The sequence below is a fragment of the Glandiceps talaboti genome, chromosome 10, assembly GCF_964340395.1.
Source record: "Glandiceps talaboti chromosome 10, keGlaTala1.1, whole genome shotgun sequence".
In the NCBI taxonomy this organism is placed as follows: Eukaryota; Metazoa; Hemichordata; class Enteropneusta; family Spengelidae; genus Glandiceps; species Glandiceps talaboti.
In genome coordinates, this window is record NC_135558.1 from 10443152 (window position 1) to 10465689 (window position 22538).

Below are 22538 nucleotides of genomic sequence, written 5' to 3' on the forward strand. Positions count from 1 at the left end.
TAGGTAACATGTTATTGAGAATATGGTATAGCGTACGTTCAAGTTAGCTATAATTGTCAAATGTACATGTGAATGTAAGGCGGCGACCCAGGCTGGTCAGCTCACCTTTCAGGGCTGCCGGTATAGAAGTTTGCCAATTAAAGAATGTGAGTATTGTAAACAATTGTTAAGTTTGATAGTACGATACTACTTGAATTCATACGATTACAGTAAGATCAACGACGGAAAAAATCACTAAGTTATATCGTGCATGATAAGTCGAACGCCAGATGTACGCATGGCGGTTTATAGCCTGGCTAATGGATCATTTACCTCGGTGATTTGTTTACTTCATTATGGAGAACTATCCCAGGCTATAAATCGTACGTCTGAAAACCACAATCAAAGGTGATGTCAGGTCAAGCTATAGGAATCAATGTTTACAAGTTCGAAGGAACGACAGTGCAGTGAGGATAACTTTGGTAGAATCTGACTTTTGCCTTACTTTGCCATTCACTAAGGGCACCGGTGAAGTGAGGCTTTGCACATCGTGTGTAAATTACGACGTTCAGAACATGTATGTAGAATGACCAAATCCCTGTCTGTTGACTGTACAAGATTGAAAAAGCGAGTCAACATGTTTTCTGTTTATTTTACAATTTTCACGCCCATCGAATTCGTTTACTTTGCACTGTGAAGTTTAATGACGTAGTAAGTTACCGTGTAAATTCACATACTTTCACCAAAGTTACCTTTGTAGCCCCCACTTTACGTCGTGTTTCACTTGAGAAAACACCCCAAAGGACAAACAAGACAACAAAATGGTGAATAGTTCGACAAACGTGGGGGAAAGCACGTCAAAGCATGCATCGCGGTGTCAAGACGACTAGCAAAACAAATACACGAGGCGACGTGTAAAGTGAAGACATAAGATAGTACTGTTGAACAACACAACACCACACCACACCACACCCCACCACACCACACTAGACAAGACAAGACAACACAACTCACCACACCACACTAGACAACACAACACAACACAACACAACACAACACAACACAACACAACACAACACAACAACAACAACAACAGCAACACTGTAGTCTAGTCCCACTTGGGGACATCACACTACGCAATATCTGATTAAAATCTGATGTTGGTATACGACTCGATTGCTTTATTCAACTCCACTTCTTTTTGTATATTGTCATTTCGATTGTTTGTTGAGGGAGTGAGTGTCTACGTTTGAAAAGGCGCTAAATCCCCGAACAACAAAGCAATAAAAGAAAGATAGCTCAGCCGTGAACTTGTAATTGATTAACATCTAATCATAATATTCATTATCGTATTTATGAAAGTCAAGATACACAACACAGTAAATATTTAATTTATATCATAGCATTTGACGAAAGTTTATTCAGAAGTTTCCATGACAGCTGTGCAAATTTTGCATCATATTTAAGCATGTAATAAAACTCAATATAGTATTAATACATTACTTATAATATTGATATATTGTTCAAGAAATGACAACACGAGTTTAAAATCGACGATTTATATTAAACATCGATCAAAATATAAAGTAGACTAAAGGAAAAAAACACTACTTATAGTACGTATAGAGCTAGATTTAACACGGTGTGCAGTCTGAAAACCGGCAAACATTGTTTGAGACAATCATCTTATTTAGCTTGAGTACATGGTAATGTATTAACACGTTCACTTCACACACAAAAAAAATATAAAGAAAAAGGTGATCCATACCCGTATTAAATATCAGTAAGTATTTCATCGAGTGAGGGCGCTAAACTACAGTACTGGGATGGGGGTAAAGAAAGGTGGAACTCACATCCAACTGGGATACCAGCAAAAGAGTCCTGACTGCTGTCGATCTAAAGGTTCGGGAAAAGGACTTCCATATTCCCCTCTATCCTCTAAAAAACACTTAAGTCGGTGAAGAGTTCCCAACAAATGGTTTACATATACATGATTTACATGCATCGATACACGAAAATGCACTTAACTTGAATCAATCAAATTTTTTTTAGATATACTATTTCGAATTACAATGTAAATAATTCAACAAAGGTATTGCTTTATCCTCATAAATATTCACAGCACCGAATCCCTGAAATATGTTAGGTCCCTGAATAATGTAGAAATATCGCAATATGATAATACTGATTAATGACACGATAATACTGCTTAATGATTATACGTATGAGAACGAAGAACTGTCGATAACAAGAAATAAAAACCCGGTGTATTCTAAAATATTCATTATTATACCAGCAAATCAATCGAAATTTGTAATGAAAACATTGCATTTAAACATAAACTATTTATAAATTTTAATGCAGAAAGATACCGACTAGTCATAAACGCAAGTGTTCATATTTTACAGCTGTTGAATTAAAAACAGCCAAGGTCGGCACTTCTTTTTTATGAAACTATTTTTAGCAGGCGTTCCAAGGGATATACATCTACAGTTGGGGAAACTACGGGAGAATTAAAATGAGCTTCAATGCGACTGAAACCCCCAAGAGATATACTAAAAATGTACTGCTATACTCCTATGAACATGTCCCCACTTCACGAAAACACTTTCAGAATACAAGTACTGGAATTTACGTCTATGTTACAGCTACAGATTAGAAGCACTGCATGATGGGAGCAGGAGTTTGTATTCAACGCACACAAGTTAAGTCTAGCTTGTTATCGTCCTGTTTCTCATTTACATTTCTCGCAGTTGGGGTCGTCTCCCTTCTTGAAGAAGGATTCTCCTTCCAAAATCTTTCCGCATTCCTACAGGGAAGAAAACGAGAGATTTAATGAGTAATGTGTATTGTTAACAGATTGAAGTAATTCATATGAAAGCCTTCGTTGCAAATACGGATATTTTTCCTAGAGAACTTTGACCACCACCTGTTGATGGTGTCTGTCTGTCTGTCTGTCTGTCTGTCTGTCTGTCTGTCTGTCTGTCTGTCTGTCTGTCTGTCTGTCTGTCTGTCTGTCTGTCTGTCTGTCTGACCGACCGACCGACTGACTGACTGACTGACCGACTGACTGACTGATGGTCGTTTCTCAGTTATTTTTCACTTCATCTCGTGTGTCTTTCTCGCCATCAAGCTCCGTTGTGTGATCAATCTGTTTATGCTAGTGACAGCAGTCTTTGCTGCTATCGTGCTGGAGTAATTCTCAACTCATAATATTGCAGACGACCATATCTTGTGTTAGTTTGATATGATTAAACTTATTTTTGGAATTGTTGAAATGTGTTTCCATGTCTTAGCACAACAACCTAAATCATTAATTCCTCCAAAATACGCATTTCAGTTTATATAACAGGTCAAAAGGAGGCAGAGAGTCTTTGTCTACACAGAAAAGGTCGGTTCTAATTTTATTCTGGATGTCTACGATGAGAGTGATTATTTTTTCATGAAAGCTGCGGATTACCACGAAATCCAGTATTCTTGCCAAACAAGGTATTTGCTCTGACTCCGACTGACGAAAGAACTTTTCGCGGTCATCAACCTAGATTTCCGGAACCGAATTCCACATAACACACGGCGAATCTTTCAGTTGAAATTCTACAGACAATTAACTGTCGTGACTTTGTGAGTCTAGCTTTGGACATTTCTCGTACCTTACACTTGAAACAACCAGGATGCCAGGCATAGTCTAAAGCCTCGATCCACTTCGACTCAATCTTCTCCTTACATCCGTGACACTTGTCTGGCTTCTTTTTCCCGCCAAGAAATATCTTCTCGTAGTCTGCGAACAGAAAAAAAATATTTTAATGAAAATAAGAAAAAGTAAATTGAAAATATAATTTTCTGCTTTTAGTTACAGTAAAATTTTCAAGGACTACTGTTATAACAACATTTTTCACTTCCCAATAAAAATAACGTACAGAGTCACAGTGGCCGGGATCGCGCCAATCAAGCAGACTATAAAATCGCTTGATTGTCGGCTGGTATACCCTCCTTTTTAAGCAACATTCTAATTACAGATCACAGCTATTTTCGTGCAATTTTTCCCGTCATATTATTTTATATCGCCGAGTCCCGTTTGCTATTTTTAAAATCATTATTGTACCTTTCAGGTTCTCCTATAGCCGTTCCGTTGCAATGTGTTTTTGCACCCCCCCCCCTCCGGTGGCGTGCAATTTTGTAAAAGAAGTACTATAGCCAAAGTCAAACAATAAAGCTGTAATCATTTCAAGACTTTTGTCGCATAATAGTAGAGTTATGACATCATAAAAAGCTCACCTTTCTTGCAGAATGGTTTTCCATCTTTAGGAATGAATGGTCCGTCGAACGGTTTCTTACATTCCGTGCAAACAAAGCACTTGGCGTGCCATTTTTGTTCCATTGCAGAGATGATTTGCTGATTGGAAAGCAAGAAGTTTATATTTTAAATTGCTTCTTCTACAATTAACAATATACTATGCATAGATTTGAAATATATTTCTTAAAAATGCAATTTATTCGGTCGAACCAAAGACTATGACAATATACTTAGAGACTGGGTGAGCGGAGTGACAAAATAGATTTCGAAAAATAACACTAAAAGAACACGTTACTGCAAACAAACAAATAAACACATAAACAAACGTAAACAAACAAATAAACAAACAAACAAACAAACAAATCACAAAGAAAAATATCACACTGGTTGACAAGAATGATACATGCAAATGTTTCATAGGTCAAATTGTAATCCAGCCAAACAGAGCATGCTCAGATGATATTAAATTGACCAAATCTCGGTCAATAGAAAGGATCTCGCGATCGGTAACGAAGAAGAAATTATTTGTGGCTGAAAGTGTGTGAAAAACACATGTAATTACAGTGATATCAACGTAACGACACTAATGCATCCCATAATGCATCAGTCAAGATGGCAGTTTTGTAAAAAGCTTATCTTACCCCATAATACATCATTCAAGATGGCAGTTTTCTAAATAGCCAAAATGATATGTCCTTACCCCGATAACGGGATCCTCACACCCAGCACACTTGGCGGCTTCTTTGTTCTTGTAGCAATCTTCACACACCTTCCTGCCATCTTTAGTTTCAAAGTACCTGGTAATCTCCTTGGAGCATCCTGAACAAGTCAACGGGCCACTGAAAGATGAATAATTTCCAACAGACTTATCAGCAAATGCATCAAAATCAAAGTAACGTCCTAACTTTCTGAATTCTGGTGAATGTCGATATTAAATCTTACGCTGAATTGAATTTTTTCAACTGCTACGAAATTTAAAAGAAATTAAACAAATACAACACCGATTTTGCTTTGACGAAATGCGTTTGTTATTATTACTGAAAATGTCGAGTAGTTAATGGTCGTTCTGGAAATGTATTGAGTTTTCTTTTTGTGTTTCTTTTTTGGACAAAGTGACCTCATTGACGTTATCATTTCTTTACACAGGTAACGTAAGTTACTGACTCAATCGTCACTAATAACCTTCAAGCCACTGTGGGAATGTTTGACCTGTCTTCAATGATCTACAGGAGCATGTTTGGAAGGCCATTGACTGTGGGTGGCCATGGGGTGGGGTGGGGACAGGGGTTGTGGGGGCTTGTAGCGACTTTGGCATTAAAGGTCATGTTTCATGACCTCCACATGATTACCCTACTCACGTTTTTTGGCCACCAGCACCAGCTGTGCTTGCACCACCTGCAGATGGCTTAGCGACTGATGATGGATCAGCTGATCTACAAGGAAAAAAATAATCGATAAAACACGCAATCAGCCTCTTTAATTTGGATTTTCCTGGCAAAGATCCATGCAGTCAGAACTTAACTATACATCACGTTAAGTGTCTATTGACTAAAAATATCTTCCGTCCCATGACTGTAGAGAGCACGTGTCAACAATGATATACTCAAAATAATTTATAAATAATTGAAAATGACAAAAAAAGCCAACATGTCATTTGTGTTTGTCAAATTTGGTTTGTAACAATCAGTCGGAATACCATCGAATGCGTGTCATGTATCGATTCATCCTGTCGCCTTCAACGGAAAAATTATTTCGTTTTTCATATGTATCTGCCTGTCTGTCGTTATGTTTCTCTCTGCCAGCCTGCCTGCCTGCACCCGTCTGTCTGTCTGTCTGTCTGTCTGTCTGTCTGTCTGTCTGTCTGTCTGTCTGTCTGTCTGTCTGTCTTTCTTCACTGTCTCTTTCTGTATCTGAATGTCTGTCTGTCTGTCTGTCTGTCTGTCTGTCTGTCTGTCTGTCTGTCTGTCTGTCTGTCCGTCCGTCCGTCCGTCCGTCTGTCTGTCTGTCTGTCTGTCTGTCTGTCTGTCTGTCTGTCTGTCTGTCTGTCTGTCTGTCTGTCTGTCTCTGTCTGTCTGTCTGTCCATCTCTCTCTCTCTCTCTCTCTCTCTCTCTCTCTCTCTCTCTCTCTCTCTCTCTCTCTCTCTCTCTCTCTCTCTCATTTCAACTTTTGCATAGTGAACATAATGATGCTCCTTCAGTGAGACTTACCCTTTGAGGACATTCTCAGCAAAGTCACGCATCATGTTACCGGGTGGGCTGTAATTGGCGACGATAAAGATTCTGCCATCCTTGGACTTGGCTTTGCCTATCCCCATCTCTTTGGTTCCTTTCCATACCACCTGGGTGAAATGACCTGGTTGATAAAGTTACAGAAATGGAAATGAGAACCGTAAGTATATCTGACATTGTGATTTGAAACTTATTCAGCACATTCCAAGCCGGATCTTTTTTCACTTATGGCCGTGTTGATAAAACTCTGAATTTTTGTCGTTTCAAGTAAAAAATCACTAGTCATATTTCCACTTCTCCTATAACAAGATTAAATAGTTTTAGAACAGTGCGTTTGCGATTACGTTAAGAGTGGCTGCAAGTTGCAAAGTACTATGCAAAATTACCTTAAAGGTCCACCTACCTATTCCTGATTTGAATCCAGGTTTACCAAAGTTATAATCTCGGATCTCGCTGTACCAGTTTTCAGTTGCCTGTTTACCTGCAGATGAGAATCACATACTAGTATTCATTCACTTAGAAAAACGACACTTCAAACATCAATATAGGGAATAGTGGTTGACACATCTTTGAAAAATCAGTAACTATGGACAAGTGGAACGCAAATTCAAAATGGTATTGCACGCAGCACTGCAGGGTGGTAAAATCTGCTGTAGGCATCAACTCGATTTTATATATCTATCTCTATCCTCTGTATATTATTTAGTTGCTTTTTTTGCCGTGGTTGTTTTGGGTTTAGCGTTACAGTGTAACACCTGACCTCGTTTAGCACTCTAGTACGATTAACTCTAGCAAAGAAAGCACTGCTTAGGATTCCAGGGAGAAAGCTAAAAAATGTGCACATTATTCCACAAAAGAGTGCAAAGAAATTTTAATCCGTTTTATTTGAATATTAAAACAACTTATTTCAGACTAATCTTTATCTCATCTATGACTTACGATGCACTCGTGAAACAAATGCATTAAGTTTGTAAACAGAATTCCGCGTAGCCTTCTTTTGGGGAAATTGATACTGACAGCAAAGAATTTGTGTACTTTCTCCCAATCTTTTTATTTGAATATCTTTGAATAATCCATTAGATTCTCAACATCTGTTGAGGTCAAATTCTATTATGACAATACTTTATGTCATTGCATAAATCCATAAGGCCGTGACTGAGTTCTGATAGATCAACAGGTGTTTATTGTCCTAACATCTGTCCTTGTGTAACCATTTGTCTTTTGTGATCTGTTTTGGAATATTTACAGAATTATATATTCATCTTTCCCAGGAGACAATGGGGTGGGGGGGTATATGATAGGATTCATATTTTGTGCACTCTGGCATCAGTCCTGCGTCGTTACATAATCGTCGAGAGAAATACATTCTACTAACCGAGGTCCATTTTTTGAACAATCTTTATTCGTATTGATCATCGTTAGCTTTCTTACACAGACTTAGTCAAGAACAACATTCATTAAAAGTAGCCATTTGCCTGAGAAATGGGTATTATTATTTTTATTTAAATAAAAAAAAAAAAAAACCCAAACTATTATTCTATTTAAATCAAGCCTTCACTGAAAACATAATCCCCACCTGGTAAAGTCAAACGTATAAGCTCCCTCCGGGTAGTGCCCGTTGGAGGTTAAAACAATGTTAAAAACACAAACAACAACAACAATAATAACAACAACGTTTACTTTTTGACAACAATATGAATCGACCAGATCAAGCCCGTGTTTATAACCCGTTAATTGCAATGAACTACGAAAAAATGTGAACAATATTTTACTTTTACGTAGTGAAGTAATTTGCAAACAAACATGGTAAACACAAGTAATGACGTCAATTACAAGTAAACGGATTATTTATGCAAGGTGATATTATGGGATGTGATTGACGTATGACAATACACAGACTGAACGTGATCATAGATTTTGAAGGGCCCTCCAATATATCTATGACGTGATGCACTATAGTGGTTTTAGCTTGATCACCTTGTTTCCCATTGCATACGAGATGTAGCTAGAAATAAGTAATGACGTCACTGATTACGTAACATATAATTTATTCGAATTTTAGCATTTGGCAGTTATCGGATACTTTAATTAATTGTATTTTCTTACCTGACATATCATAATCACCAGTTCCGAATCCAGTTGCGATGTTTTCACCGAAATCATTATTTTCACTGTGCTTGAATTTCCCGGTCTTTGCTAGATGGTCAGCCCATTTCTGCGCATGCTTGGCGCAAGCTGGGGACCACGTCAAGGCAGGCGATCCATGGACAGCTCTCAGCTTGTTATGGACGTCAAGGGAATCCTTATGGAAGTCGTTCATCCTTTAAAAAATGGAGAAAAACACAGTGAATCGCACATTTTAAAAATAAAATACACATCATTATAAAATAGCCCGTAAAATAAAAACGTAAATACTAAAAATACGTGGTCTGCGAATTGTTAACAAATATGTTTGTTTAGCAAGCAACCATCTAAAAGGCTTCGATGTATTATTAGATAAGGTAAAAGACGAACACAATCGATCGTAACGAGGATTTTACAAAGGAAATATGAGAGTCGTTACCATCAGCTCCCTTTCCTATACTAAAACAAAGCTGTTATCTTGAACGACGGAAAACAGATGTTACTAAATATCATGTTGATCTTGCTGTCATGTACTGATGCATATAACAACATTGTACTACATAAACGTTGTTCTCTATATAATTGTAAATTTATCATTTTTTAAAATCCAGGTAACGATCAAATTATATTAATGCCTGATAACAGACAGTCTAAATATAGCCAAAATACCTATATACCTTGAATAGTGATGTGGTTGTGGGCCACGCCAGTCGCTTAATGATTTAGTCCAAAAATGGAATGGATAGGCGATAGGGGTGACAACGTTTATTTAAAAAATCGCCAAATCTCTCAGGAAATCGCTATCAAATATGGCAGTCAACTCTCCGAAGTTAATTCTTAAAAATAAAGAATATATTTTCTGTACACTTTTTGTACAAAATCATAATAAAGTTCGTTATGTAAAAGTCTAAGAATAATATTGATAGCTTCTGGATAGGATCCCCCTGGCTTCTTCGCCAATATTAAAATGTTGCAATGTACATACACACACATACAAACATGACATGCGCAATAACGTTCGTTACGTAATGGTGATGAATGTTGTTCACACAATAGATATTGTTAAATACAGGCTATGCCTATTGTTTGCAATGTCGATTTCATTGCGCAAAACCAGCGACACAGGAATTAAATATTGACGACGTTTTACAACGAGTGAAATTAAATGGCGTCGTTCTCTACCATGTTTATTATAGTGATAAACAACGTTTTGTACTTTTGAACCAAAAATTCACGAAAAATGTCACTTAAAAAGCATCAAAATAATTAAAATGCCGAAAAACAAGCGGGCAAATAGTTATTTATGTGTTTGTTGTCCATGGCAACCACGTGGCTTGTATATGTAAAGAAGATATATATATATATATTTACACCAGGCTGCAAATGTCGCAATGCACTAGGTGCATGATATGACACGTCCTGAGATATTTGTTGTTAGTGTTGTGGTTGTGACGACACAAATGTTTTGATAAAAAATATGCAAAATTATAACGACCCGGTAGGAGAAATGTAGAAACTGTCCATGCACTGTGACGTCACGATTAGTGTAATAACAAAGGGAAACCATGTCGCTTCGGTCAAACTATGCATTGGTGAATTATTAGTTTTACACAGTCGTTATAATAATCCTCTACACACATATTCGGTTTGTTCGCCATTCAGGTCAAACGTTCCCAAGCTTGTATGTAGAAATGTAATTAACATATGAGAGAGAATGTCAACACTGAAAACGGGGTAGTCATAAATGCTTGATTATTCAGTAAAAAATTAAATATTTGGAAATTCGTGACTATCATCTCTGACCATCTTTATCCATATTTTTGTGGGCTGGTCACGGTCATTAATCAAAATATTGACCTCAATTCATGACTAGTAAATTAGGGATATTTATATGTTTGAAACATACATGGAAAATAATATAAAACCGAAATTTGATATAAGATAAGAGAACAAAAAGAAAAGATCTCTCTGAAAAATACTTTGCATCGTGTTAATGATTTACAGTCACGTGTTAATCTTCTTTCTAGTTCTGTTGACTGCGTTGCGGGTCACCATGCAGCTGTGTATGTAAATAATTCCCTATAATCATGATTAACCTCGTTCTCATTTCTAGTAGCTATGAAACAACGCTTCCGTACCGTGACGGACCACTATAATACCATCGGTGTCCACAGCAACTAATTGGGGGGGGGGGGGGTTAACCTAAATCCACGTTAATTATTTTGATATTACAAATAAAAACTGATTTTGTGGCCACAAAAATATAATGAAAATATTGAAAAGCCCTCGAATTCGTTGACTAGATGATGTTAATTTATTAAATGTAATTTAATTATTGCGACGGCCGCTGATCTTCAGTTGAGTTCAAAGGTCAAAGGTCGTATGCAATCATATAATACAGGTCACTACAGCTTTTATCATTATTGAACGAACGAACGAACGAACGTATGAATAAATGAATGAATGAACGACAGAAGGATGAGTGTGTGAACGAAATAATTAATCTAACGATTGAGTTGATAACGGAAAAGTTGTTGTTCCGTTGATAGATATATTGATTGATTGATTGATTGATTGATTGATTGATTGATTGATTGATTGATTGATTGATTGATTGATTGATTGATTGATTGATTGATTGATTGATTGGTTGATTGATTGATTGATTGATTGATTGATTGATTGATTGATTGATAGGTTTATCAGTTGTTAACTTATCAGGCACGGTGACGAACTAATGCTCCCATTAGCCCATCGGCAGTCATCAACAGGTGTCAATAACATGTAGGTGTGTTGTCAGGGAAGGTACTTCACTGGGTCCGAGGTCCAACTTAAAATATGATAGTACATGATGTAATGAAGCTAGTGACATCACCTCCTCAGCGGACAAGGACTTTGTTAAACTTCAAAATACCACACCCGTTGCTATTGATAAGATACTGAGTAAAACGTGAACTGCGTGTTCATTTCATTGCTATGACTGGGTCCACGTGACCCGTTACTAGGCAACAACGTGGGAAATTTATCTAATAGACGAATCTAGCTTCAGACCAATATATTAAACTATCGTATAAAGTTCAAACCTTTAAATAAAGCCTAGTACTCCAGATTAATGTAATGTTATATTAATACATAGTTTAATATGTCTCCAATCAAAGAAAAGGGATTTGCGAACCTGGTGTATGAACTTAAGCCAGTGAAACTAGAACGGGAAAATGTTTATAGCCCTAATTTACAGCAACTACCAGCTCCCAATTGTCTAGAGTCCAACAATGACCGCACTGAGTGTAGAATTCGAATACTATGAAATCAGTCAGTCAGTCAGTCAGTCACCAAAATGGACACTTACGACGTTGGCTCCATTTATGATAGCGTTTTGTTTATTGGGAATAATCTATAGTCAACGAGGTCATAGGTACCTAGCACATTATCTTTTGTAATCGTATTTGATAACTGAGTATCATGGTTATCAGTTATATTGCCTGTTGAGACTTGTGACCGAATCCTGCAAACGTGACACGAACTACATACACGTCTTAATGGCGTTGATTGCAATATGTTCGAAGCATACTAGCTCGATTTGTTGTTTAGTACAAAATAATCGTATCTTTGTCATTTTGTTCAAATGGAATTTGTCATTTTCTATACAGACTTTAATGTGATGAGAAGTTGTCGTCTTGTCATTTTGTGATCTTCTGTAAACTAATTAACTATAATTAGCTATCGTATGATCATTGTAACTTTCATTCTGTTAGCTTGACCTTAACAGTCACAAGAATGTTTGTCGACGTGAACCTTTGCTATCGGTTGTAACAAATTGCATATTTCGCTATCTAATTACATTTAACTTAGCCATACTAATGCTACATACTAAATAAGATAAGCCTGATATTTTCTATCAGTTTCCGTTGAGAGGTCAAATTTGATCAACTTTCTATAAATCATGCCAAATTGCGATATGATGGTGTTGTGACGGAATACTGTATTCTTTCCCATACAGTCCTCACTCTCTGTATCATACTAATCTACCTGTAGCCTTGAAGGACTACTATCGCTACTACCCTACTTCAGCTATCCGAAATGCCATTTTGATTTTAAAAACTTTTCGCTCGTCCCACAGCCAACAAACAGTCTTTGCATCTGGCTGTATTTGAGTTATGGATCTAAAGACTGTTTGAAGGCTGAGTTAAGACCACCCTTCCCCTAAAATTGACAACTGTGACAATTGACAGCTTGAGCTTTGCAAACTCATTTACTTTTATTTGCAGATTGTTGTATTGATAAAATGACTAATAACTTGATTGATTGATAGAGAGATAGATAGATAGATAGATTGATTGATTGATTGATTGATTGATTGATTGATTGATTGATTGATTGATTGATTGATTGATTGATTGATTGGTTAATTGGGTGGTTGGTTGGCTGGTTGATTGATTGATAAATGGTTGATTGATTGGTTAATTGGGTGGTTGGTTGGTTGGCTGGTTGATTGATTAATTGATTAATTGATTGATTGATTGATCAGAAAAGAGCATCATTAATCATATCGTTAAATCTCACATTACTTGTCTACTTTTGCCCCTACCTTCCAAACTATGAAATGTACACGTTAAAATGTTGAGATAGAACAAACAAACTGTCAACAACAGCAAAACATGACAAATTATCAATAAGTAAACAAACACTATAACTATGACCAGCTTTAAACACATATCAGCTATATATAGTAATAATAGTAGTTTTTATATAACACTTTCTCACACTGTGTTCAAAGCGCTTAACATGTATTATTACCCCTGGTACGGATATATAATAACACAATGGCTCTAAGTTATATTGCCTCAACTGAGTCCCTGGGAAGCATACAATCCATTGCACTCTCTATTGTCTATGAGCGCATAGGATTAAGACATTCACACTGTAACCTCTATCCTACCAGGTTCCCAATGATATAGCTGGTTTGACTGGGGCACAATCATGGTTCAAATCTTGCCTAAGGACCTTAGCCTATCAGAAGGCGCGAACGGGCAACCACCTGCAGATCCAAACTGGCCATTCTAACTATTCGACCATCATGACTCCAGCTAAACAAGACATGTTGCAAAATAAGTTTAAAACTTTGTTCGTGTTCAAAGCTGAATAACAATCAAAACATATGGTATGATGACGTCAGTGACTAGACCCAGAAAAAAATGTCTAATTTACCTGTATATTCAGAATCACTCGATTAATGGAACTACCAGATTGAGAAGCGTCACTGCTGCTTAAATTTGGCGATAATGCGGATAGAATGGTATTTGCGTTCTTAAATACTTCTACAAAGTAACGTAATAAATCAACACCCACAGGGTTAAAATCCACTGGTGGAATATAATTCATTGTACAGTGGTTGTGACCACACCTTTATGTAGCTAGTTAGTGTACGCATGTAGAAATTACGCAAATTCACCAACTTATTGCAGTATTGTGTGTCAGAATACCAGGATATCTCGCCCAACCCTCACTAGTACTGTCGATATCAACCCCTATCTGCAACTGGTTAAACAAATCAACACCCCCAGTATTAAAATCGGTAAGAATAAGTATGTGCGTCACACTTTGTCACACCTACCTATACTATGTCTAATAGTGTTCGAGTTCATAAATTATAGATTAAAAAATCTATTATGTTTTAATACGTGTTAGAATGTCAAGCAATATCTCTTTATCTTTCCTTCCCTTCCCTTCTGCCTCTCCCTTTCTCTCTTCTACTGTCATTTCCCTCCCTGCCATCTTTCCAACAGTTCTCTCCGTTTCTCCTTCACCACACTCCCTCACCGTGACCAAACATGCATTTTCCCTCTACTCCTTATTCATATCTAATATTATATTGCCACGTTTCAATTCTTGAGCTTAACCTAACCTTACTGACAACTTAGATTTCTGGATTTTTAACCTGTCCTAAAAAGTGGTCTACTTTATTCTAAAGCACTGCTGGCCATGTCAACGTTGACGTGTGTGTATTTATTACCCTAGTGTAAAATATTTAGATGCTCGTTTGTTTTGTGGGACCTCTCGATATAAGTACTAATTGTCTTTGTATTATTTTGTGAGTATTCCTTCCTCATTTTTTTGTACAGGTTTGTTCCCTTTACCACTACAACCCCCAAAGCCTAACCTTTGACCTATTCATAGCGTTATTTCAAGTTTTGATTTGACTATCCTCGGTTAGTGAACATAGCCTTTCCATACAAAGTGATCGAGTTTTCAAACATACTTGTGTTGTATTGGAATTACGGTATGCAAAGTTAAACTTTGCTAGCTATGCACAGTGATCAGCTACCATTAATAGGGGTAGCTTAAACATTTATTAACGTTTGACTCTTGCAATGCCAATAACATCTCAGAACCAATTAATAATTTTAGATTCCTGGAGAATTGCATATGAATTTACTGGTATCCGTTATTCTAGATCTGTAATAGTTGCAAGGCCTAACGTTCTGTCTGCCCTGTCTGTCTGTCTGTCTGTTTTCTCTCTGTCTGTCTGTCTGTCTGTCTGTCTGTCTGTCTGTCTGTCTGTCTGTCTGTCTGTCTGTCTGTCTGTCTGTCTGTCTGTCTGTCTGTTTGTCTATCTGTCTGTCTGTCTGCCTGTCTGCCTGTCTGTCTGTCTGTCTGTCTGTCTGTCTGTCTGTCTGTCTGTCTGTCTGTCTGTCTGTCTGTCTGTCTGTCTGTCTGTCTGTCTGTCCCGATCCCATACATGTGTTATAATGTGCCTGAATGAAGTTATCCGTCCATGTCAGCATGATATTACATGTAACTAATCCTGTTTGCAGATGCAACACGGGACTCCTTAAAGTCCCGACTTGAAGGACTAGATATTAACCTGGTATACGTGTCCATGAAAACAATCAACTGTAATACAACTAGTTGAATACTAATTTAAACACAGATAAGATAGAATCTAATTTCAACCTGTCAGTGGGCTGAATTCCGTACATAGTCATAATGTGAAACAAGCGCAGGAAATTCATAACCTTTGAACGTATGTTTCCTTACACGCTTTCAATTTACAATTTAAAAAAAACAACAATATAAATAATGCGAGACACAACACAAAAATAGCATCCTGGCCTCATATGACGTCACACGGTTGAATCCATCACGTCGATAACTGAAAGAGCCATCACTATAGTCTACTTTGACGTATATATGACAACGAAGGAATAAAATGGACAGATTGAGAAATGTCCCCATATACCGTATACACATAATTTTGGGCTCTTGTCGTTTTGGCATGGACCATAGACATTGGAGAGAGAACGCTCTGTGTATATAATCATCTCAACATTTGAATAAACGAGTCATGCGCAATACACAGGACGAAGTCAGCCAGAATACTATTATGTGTCCCAAGGGTTGGCTTGTTTTTGTATATATAAACTCAATAAGGCTGCGTTCACAAATAATGGGCGGGGGATGTCGGAGGAATCATGACAAAATTAGATTTTTTTTCAAGTCCCCCCCCCCCCTTTATAACCCAAAAAATTCAGACCCCCCCCTTCACATGGTCAGAAATTTTCAAGGCCCCCCCACACACATTTATTTTTATAACATATATATAGCCACACACATACACATGTGTACACACACACACACACACACACACATACATATACCTAAATACATACATGTCATACATACATACATACATACATACATACATACATACATACATACATACATATACATACATACATACATACATACATACATACATGTACATACATGTACATACATACATACATACATACTTACATACATACATTGTCTCTAATGTAATTGCATGAACATGTATACATTTGGAATCTCCAGATTTTACTCATTTGCACAGACTTTAACATTATTTGAGTGTATATTGAAGCTGAAAGTACACAGGGTAATTAATGTTAGTTGTTTTTATACAGGAACTTGTGTATATACATGTTTTGCACCATTTTTTGTTAAAAGGCTGTCAAATTTTGACATGATTTTTAGTTCTCCAGTTTCACTAATGTTTTTTGGCTGAATTATTTTCTAAAGCCATACTCCTACCCTGTTAACAAATTTACATGAATACTTTCCAATATTATTTTTGCATAGTGTTTTTTAAAATAATGGATCTAGAGACAATTAGACAGTCTTTTGCAAACAGCATATACAAATTTGCATTAAAAAAAAATACAAGTAAACTTTTAAAATAGGGCAACTCTGTCCTTTAAGCCAAACACTGACAGTCTTCTATGTATTCCAAGCAAATAAATACACACCATGGTAGCTATGATGCAGATCCATGGAAATAACAGGTAAAATGGTGGTCATCAAGTTCATTATAAAAGGAATGGTGCAAATTTAACTTTTAAACGATTAAACTATTTAATGTTTACAAAATTTATTTATATTTATACATTTTTTTATTTACCAGTTTACATTCATTTTACAAATATAAATTGTAAGCAATGTCACAAGTACTTTCTGCCTGAAATCATAAAGGATTTTATATACATGTTTTTTAGAAGAGTTTTATTTATCATTGTTATTTATTTAACTATTTATTTATGTAGTTCAAGATAGTTCAAAACGTTTATTTAAAAGATTAAAATTCACTTCAGGACAGTTCAACGTGCTATCATTCAGCCGATGTCGAGTATGATAAATAGTGCAATGCTTTGAAATTGTCCATAGACTATGTCATACTCATTTTGCAGTGATTTTGGTCTATCTATATTGTGCAGTCTCTTCCTGTGCTCATTTTACAGTTGGTTTAATAGTTGTGATCAACAATGGGCGAGATAAGCAACTCAACAACACACACTTAAGTTATTAAAAAGACATTGGGTATCTCAAAATGTGTTTTCATCATTATTATATGTGAAAAATATTTGTAGGTCCCCCCCCCCCAAAAAAAAAAAAAACCACCAAAAATTTTCAAGTCCCCCCTCCACCATCCTCCAAATTTTCAATTCCTCCGACCCCCCCCCCCCGCCCATTATTTGTGAATGCAGATATTTACAGTTTCAACGTTTGAATGTAATTTAAACATGTGACTTAAAATAGAGGTATTATATGGCGTGCAAGGCCAGATCATCTATCGAATGTGTTGGCGCAAATCCATTGTCTGTTGTAAACACCATTTACTCACAGAAACTGAAGAATCGATCGGAAGTGACGTCATTTGGTGATATCTATAGATTTAAGGAAACACGTGTTACATCCTCGATTCAGTGTCACTCTCGAAATGAATCTGTACATGTAACTTGTAAGTTGATCTTTACTGAACAAAATACTGGTAGTGCTTTATTTGAAACAGATCTCCTGTCAGATTTACATTTTTTATAATATTCACTGATGGGGTGTATTGGACGTATCGCGGCGTTGGTTCCAGCATAGACAGTGGAGGAGAGACAGGCAACAGTAAAAAGTTGAGGTATATATATACTGCCACGTACTCTTTACCAAGCTGAGAATCATCACGATCTACTAGTGCGTTCTAGTGGTCTTTTGAATGCTACCTTTATAGCTGTTAAATCCTCGATGAGTCATGGTTTCACTACCTCGTTCTACAACGGTCTGACGGTACGTGTGGCTCTCGATTCACTCATCACTTCTACATGATTGACTTCGAAACTGTTATGAAAGTAGCACCGTACAAAAGTACGGAGGGAGTATAGTTTGTTTTTGCCATTGTTAAGTACAGTTTTATTGTAACAGTTGTACACAATGGACCACTCGAGCTCAAGTAATTTACGTGCAGCATGCGACCTAATTTTTGAGTGGGTCGAAGTCCAGATTGTGGGTTTAATATATTTGAACCACCGCAGTTTAATCATACCTTACCGAGTTCACCTGCACCTTTTATTGGTTGCGACGCAACTCGAAAATGACGAGATGTTACTTAGGGTGGGGTGCAAAAAAATTGACATTTTAATTGTCCGATTTCAGCAATTTGACTCAAAATTGTAACGACAGCAAACAAAAGAAGTTTCGTAATTGTTCAGTAATGCGAATGATATTTCTGACGTTTGTAGTTATGTGACATATGGTTCGATCGTGACTGTCACAAATCGTAGTCACGCCACGGTTGGTGCTCGTACATGTTCGTCAAAACGCTATGGGCTACGTTTGGTGATACCAACCACGTTTGCATCCAGGCTATTAAACCATGCACGAAGTGTCCATGTTTCAACGCAACCCAAAATGCAACTTTTCTTTATGGTTACGCTTGATTAAATGGCCATAGAAATATTACAGAATATGTCGAGCTGCAAACATATGGTTTGAAGTGATATTCCCTCGTTGTAATGTACTAGGAACTCTGGTAACTCAAAAATGCCTGACACGTTTGATGGCAAGCCGTCCCGATGGTTGTTCAATAGATCGATGGCGGTTATTTGCACAAGGTAGTGCATGTAACACTCAACCTCAGACCAGTTGTCTCAACTGATCTCTATTGTCACCACAAATAGATTAAAAAACCATGGAACGATTATATGCAAAAACCAAACACAGTGACATACCAGAGTCCACTCGTAGGTTAGATCGAGTGAATATTACGGTTTTGAAGGCTGGTCAAAAAAAGTTTACCTTAACTGGGCGATCACTTCTCAGCTTCGCTCAAGTTGCTGTATCAAGTTAACGAGCCAAGGTAAATGACTGTACGCATATCAAATTGCTCTTGCCATATCAATTTATACGTAGAGGGGACACCAACCGCATTCCGGCGTCTACGCTACACCAAGCAGAACGGGGAGGTGAAAGTATTTTGAGTTCATATAATCATTATATATATATATATAGAAACATATTCATAAAGTATAGGTTGTCGAAGTTCAGAATGTTGTGTATTTGTACTTGATAATCCCAATGCATTATTATGTAAGTTCAAAGACAGTATTTTTGGGGGTGTGGCCCCCGGACTAGCTCGTACAATTATTAAAATCAGCCGATATAAGACCTGTAGAAAACACGCCCCTTTTTTAAAAAAAAATGCCTGGCCACATTGTTGTTGATAAGGTAAACTTAAACGGTACAAAAAATCCACAGGCGTTCGTGAAGTTGTTAGATCACAGACAACTACGAAAATATGGAGAACTACAGAGTGAGGCCGTCAGGCCGAACATTTAGCCCGTAAGGGTGAGAAAGGTTTGACACGGTTTGACATGCCCGATAGTTGTCAGTGAATCATCATCTATCACCTACGTTAGGCCCTTGTGATGATAAGAAATCCACTAAATTTGGATAGTAAATACTTCGGTATGTATGTGATCGATATGTATATGTATTTGGTCGCAAGTATTTGAATTTATTCTCGTTTTGTTACGATTTTGTGACTTGTTTATATAGTAACTGACATGCTCCGTGTCGAACCTTTGTCGCCCGTACAGGCTTGATGTTCGGCCTGATGGCCCCACTGTCGTAGTTCTCCATATTTTCGAAGTTCTCTGTGCCCTAACAATTTCACGAGCGCCGGCGCCTGTGCAAAAATCATGCTGAAACCGCAACGCGCATGACACTGAGAGTGGCTGTAGTGTACATGCTATGGTGAGGATCAAAGGATGATATTTTTGTCGATGTATTTTGTATATATTCGTTTTTCGGGACCAAATGACGATGAAAACATGTCATGTCTTGAATATTCATGACAAAATACGTGAGAGCCTGGTCCGATAGCTTATCACAGAAATCAGCTCCCAAAACATTGACCCGTTCAATTCCTTATTTGAAAATCTTTGAAGGAATGTTTACTGAAGTGTTCTTATCGATTTTTAGGATTGAGTGACACTTTGGTGTGAAATTACCCTCGTCAAACACTGGTATGAAAACGTTGTTCTGTACGGCCTGAGTATTCAACGATGGTAAAGTATTCTCTCTATTGGTTGTTTTATTTACAAAAGCGCCATTTCAAACGAAATATGGCATTTCGTCGTGTAATTTATGAGCGCTACGCATGTATTTACTAAATATAGAATGCTGATGTTGTATACCAAAGTGCAATTTTGATCAGCCTGTTCCCTATGATAAGACATATAATACATAACACGGGAACTAAAACGTACGAAAACCTAGGAATTGTCGTGGGATGTCCCCCCGGCGGGGTGGGGGCGGGGGGTGGGGTGTCATACCAGATGTGTACAGAACTATCCGTGCTGAGAAATTAAATAAATCGATCGATTTTCAAAGTTGGATTTGATGTTGAATTGTAAAATTTATTGTGCTAGCGACCTCACACGGTAGCCACAACCTATTTCAATGCTGTCGCTTGAATGTTTGCCGTATACGTATACATATAAAACGAATTGAATCGATAATTTGAGCTTACCAAATGCAGAAATCTAAGCCACAGTAAGAACGAACTGATTTTTGTATGGAGGTGGCAGAGCGACAGAACGATTATGTATGGAGTAGCAGGCATTTGTTTCCCGAAAGAAGACACTTCTTTCGTGGTGAGTGAACCTGCGCGATCACAGAAACAAGTGTAATTTTACCCCTTTCATATATAGTTGGCTAAATACGTCAATATTAACGATATTGTCGACATTTTATTGTATTCTGATAGAAATATTCTGAGACATAACTCGGGAAATAAATGCCTGTGGAGATAGCAACACGCGAACTATGGTTTACCAATTTTGCGCATGCGCTCTACATCGTCATGTGGCGTCAGCTTGTTTTCATGGTTTTGCCTGTACAATGTTTTTTTGGTGGTTGTTTGCATTTTAATGGCTGTGTTTGGTTACATTGCATCATCTCGATGTGAATTTTATTTCATGTTTGTCGTTCATTATTGTGTCCACACTTCATTCTTTGTATCCAACTCTTCATACGGATTCGGAGCCATGACGGGGGGAGAGGGGGGTGTTACCGGGTTTACAACTCAGCGAAACTACCACAAAACACTTCTTCCCTTTCAGAGGGAAGTCGTGCCGAACCTCGTAGGTAGATAGGTAGGTAGGTAGGTAGGTAGGTACTAGTATGTAGGTGAGTGAGTAGCATATGCGCACATACGCCCGCGTGTGTGTACGTGTGTATCATGTGTGCATGGCAACATTAAAGATGTTACATGCATATGTGATCCCTCTCGAGATATATATATTTACTTTACAGGGGTATTTGGGGAATGTGTCAGTGTTTTTGCTACTAGAATCCGTAAATAAAAGTGAGACATCATGTAGTCATGACATACGTTTTCCCAGACTACTCTTGGTCATCGAAATTTACACTTCAAATGAAACCGTGTTATATTTGACGAATTCATTGAGAACTGTTACTACTTCTTGCTAAATAAGTTCTTAGCTTTAAATTTCGAACACTGCGTGGAGACTGTAGGCTTTTCAATCCTCAAGTTCGGGCCGTTAGTACATTTATCCGGAATACCACCGTTCCTATGCAGGCAATCATTAACGATGGCCTCTAGCTTCGAAACTCAACAATTTCGGAGATCGAAACGGCAACAATCATAAATCACTCCTGACTCAGGCAAGGACAAAGGGTTAATGCCGTACTCAGGTCAACTAAATATCGATGCCACAGTGGGGGAGGGGGGGGGGGGCGCTGGCCGTGAACAGAGGTTAAAGGAACCATAACTGAGGTTTCATTTTAGGTGAATGCCAGTGTACTCTATGTAATTCAATATACCAACATACAACTTAAAGGTCCAGTTCTGGCGTGAATAATATTTAGATGTGAACTGTTTTTAGTACACCTATAAAAAAATTGATAATATTAGTATTGTAATCCGTATATGGCTCCAATGATAAGACATAGCACGAGAACCGGGGATTGAAACCCTGGCCTTTGCGTTTATACGAAAATAATATAGTGCAGGTACACGAAGCAAATGTTGTTATTTACAAACATACAGGATATATATAGAATTTGTACATGTGTCAACAAC

General features: G+C 37.4%; 1 protein-coding gene across 1 annotated transcript; it reads right to left on the bottom strand.

The window, feature by feature from the left end:
- Nucleotides 1-2693: 2693 nt before the first annotated feature.
- LOC144441439 (uncharacterized) lies at nt 2694-19309 on the bottom strand. Its single transcript, XM_078131010.1, has 9 exons — nt 19229-19309; nt 8609-8823; nt 6906-6983; nt 6482-6626; nt 5632-5706; nt 4974-5112; nt 4255-4372; nt 3630-3757; nt 2694-2788 (listed from the first exon to the last, which is right to left on the bottom strand). Exons 2-9 carry the CDS (start codon nt 8820-8822, stop codon nt 2714-2716), a joined length of 972 nt encoding a protein of 323 aa, XP_077987136.1. The 5' UTR covers nt 8823; nt 19229-19309; the 3' UTR covers nt 2694-2713.
- Between the last annotated feature and the right edge of the window lie 3229 nt (nt 19310-22538).

Coding starts and splice junctions, on each gene's coding strand:
- LOC144441439 (XM_078131010.1), bottom strand. CDS start 8,822: ATGAACGACTTCCATAAGGATTCCCTTGACGTCCATAACAAGCTGAGA. Junction 6,627..6,905: donor TGGATTCAAATCAGGAATAG/GTAGGTGGACCT, acceptor TTTATCAACCAG/GTCATTTCACCCAGGTGGTA. Junction 2,789..3,629: donor CTGGTTGTTTCAAGTGTAAG/GTACGAGAAATG, acceptor TCTTCCCTGTAG/GAATGCGGAAAGATTTTGGA.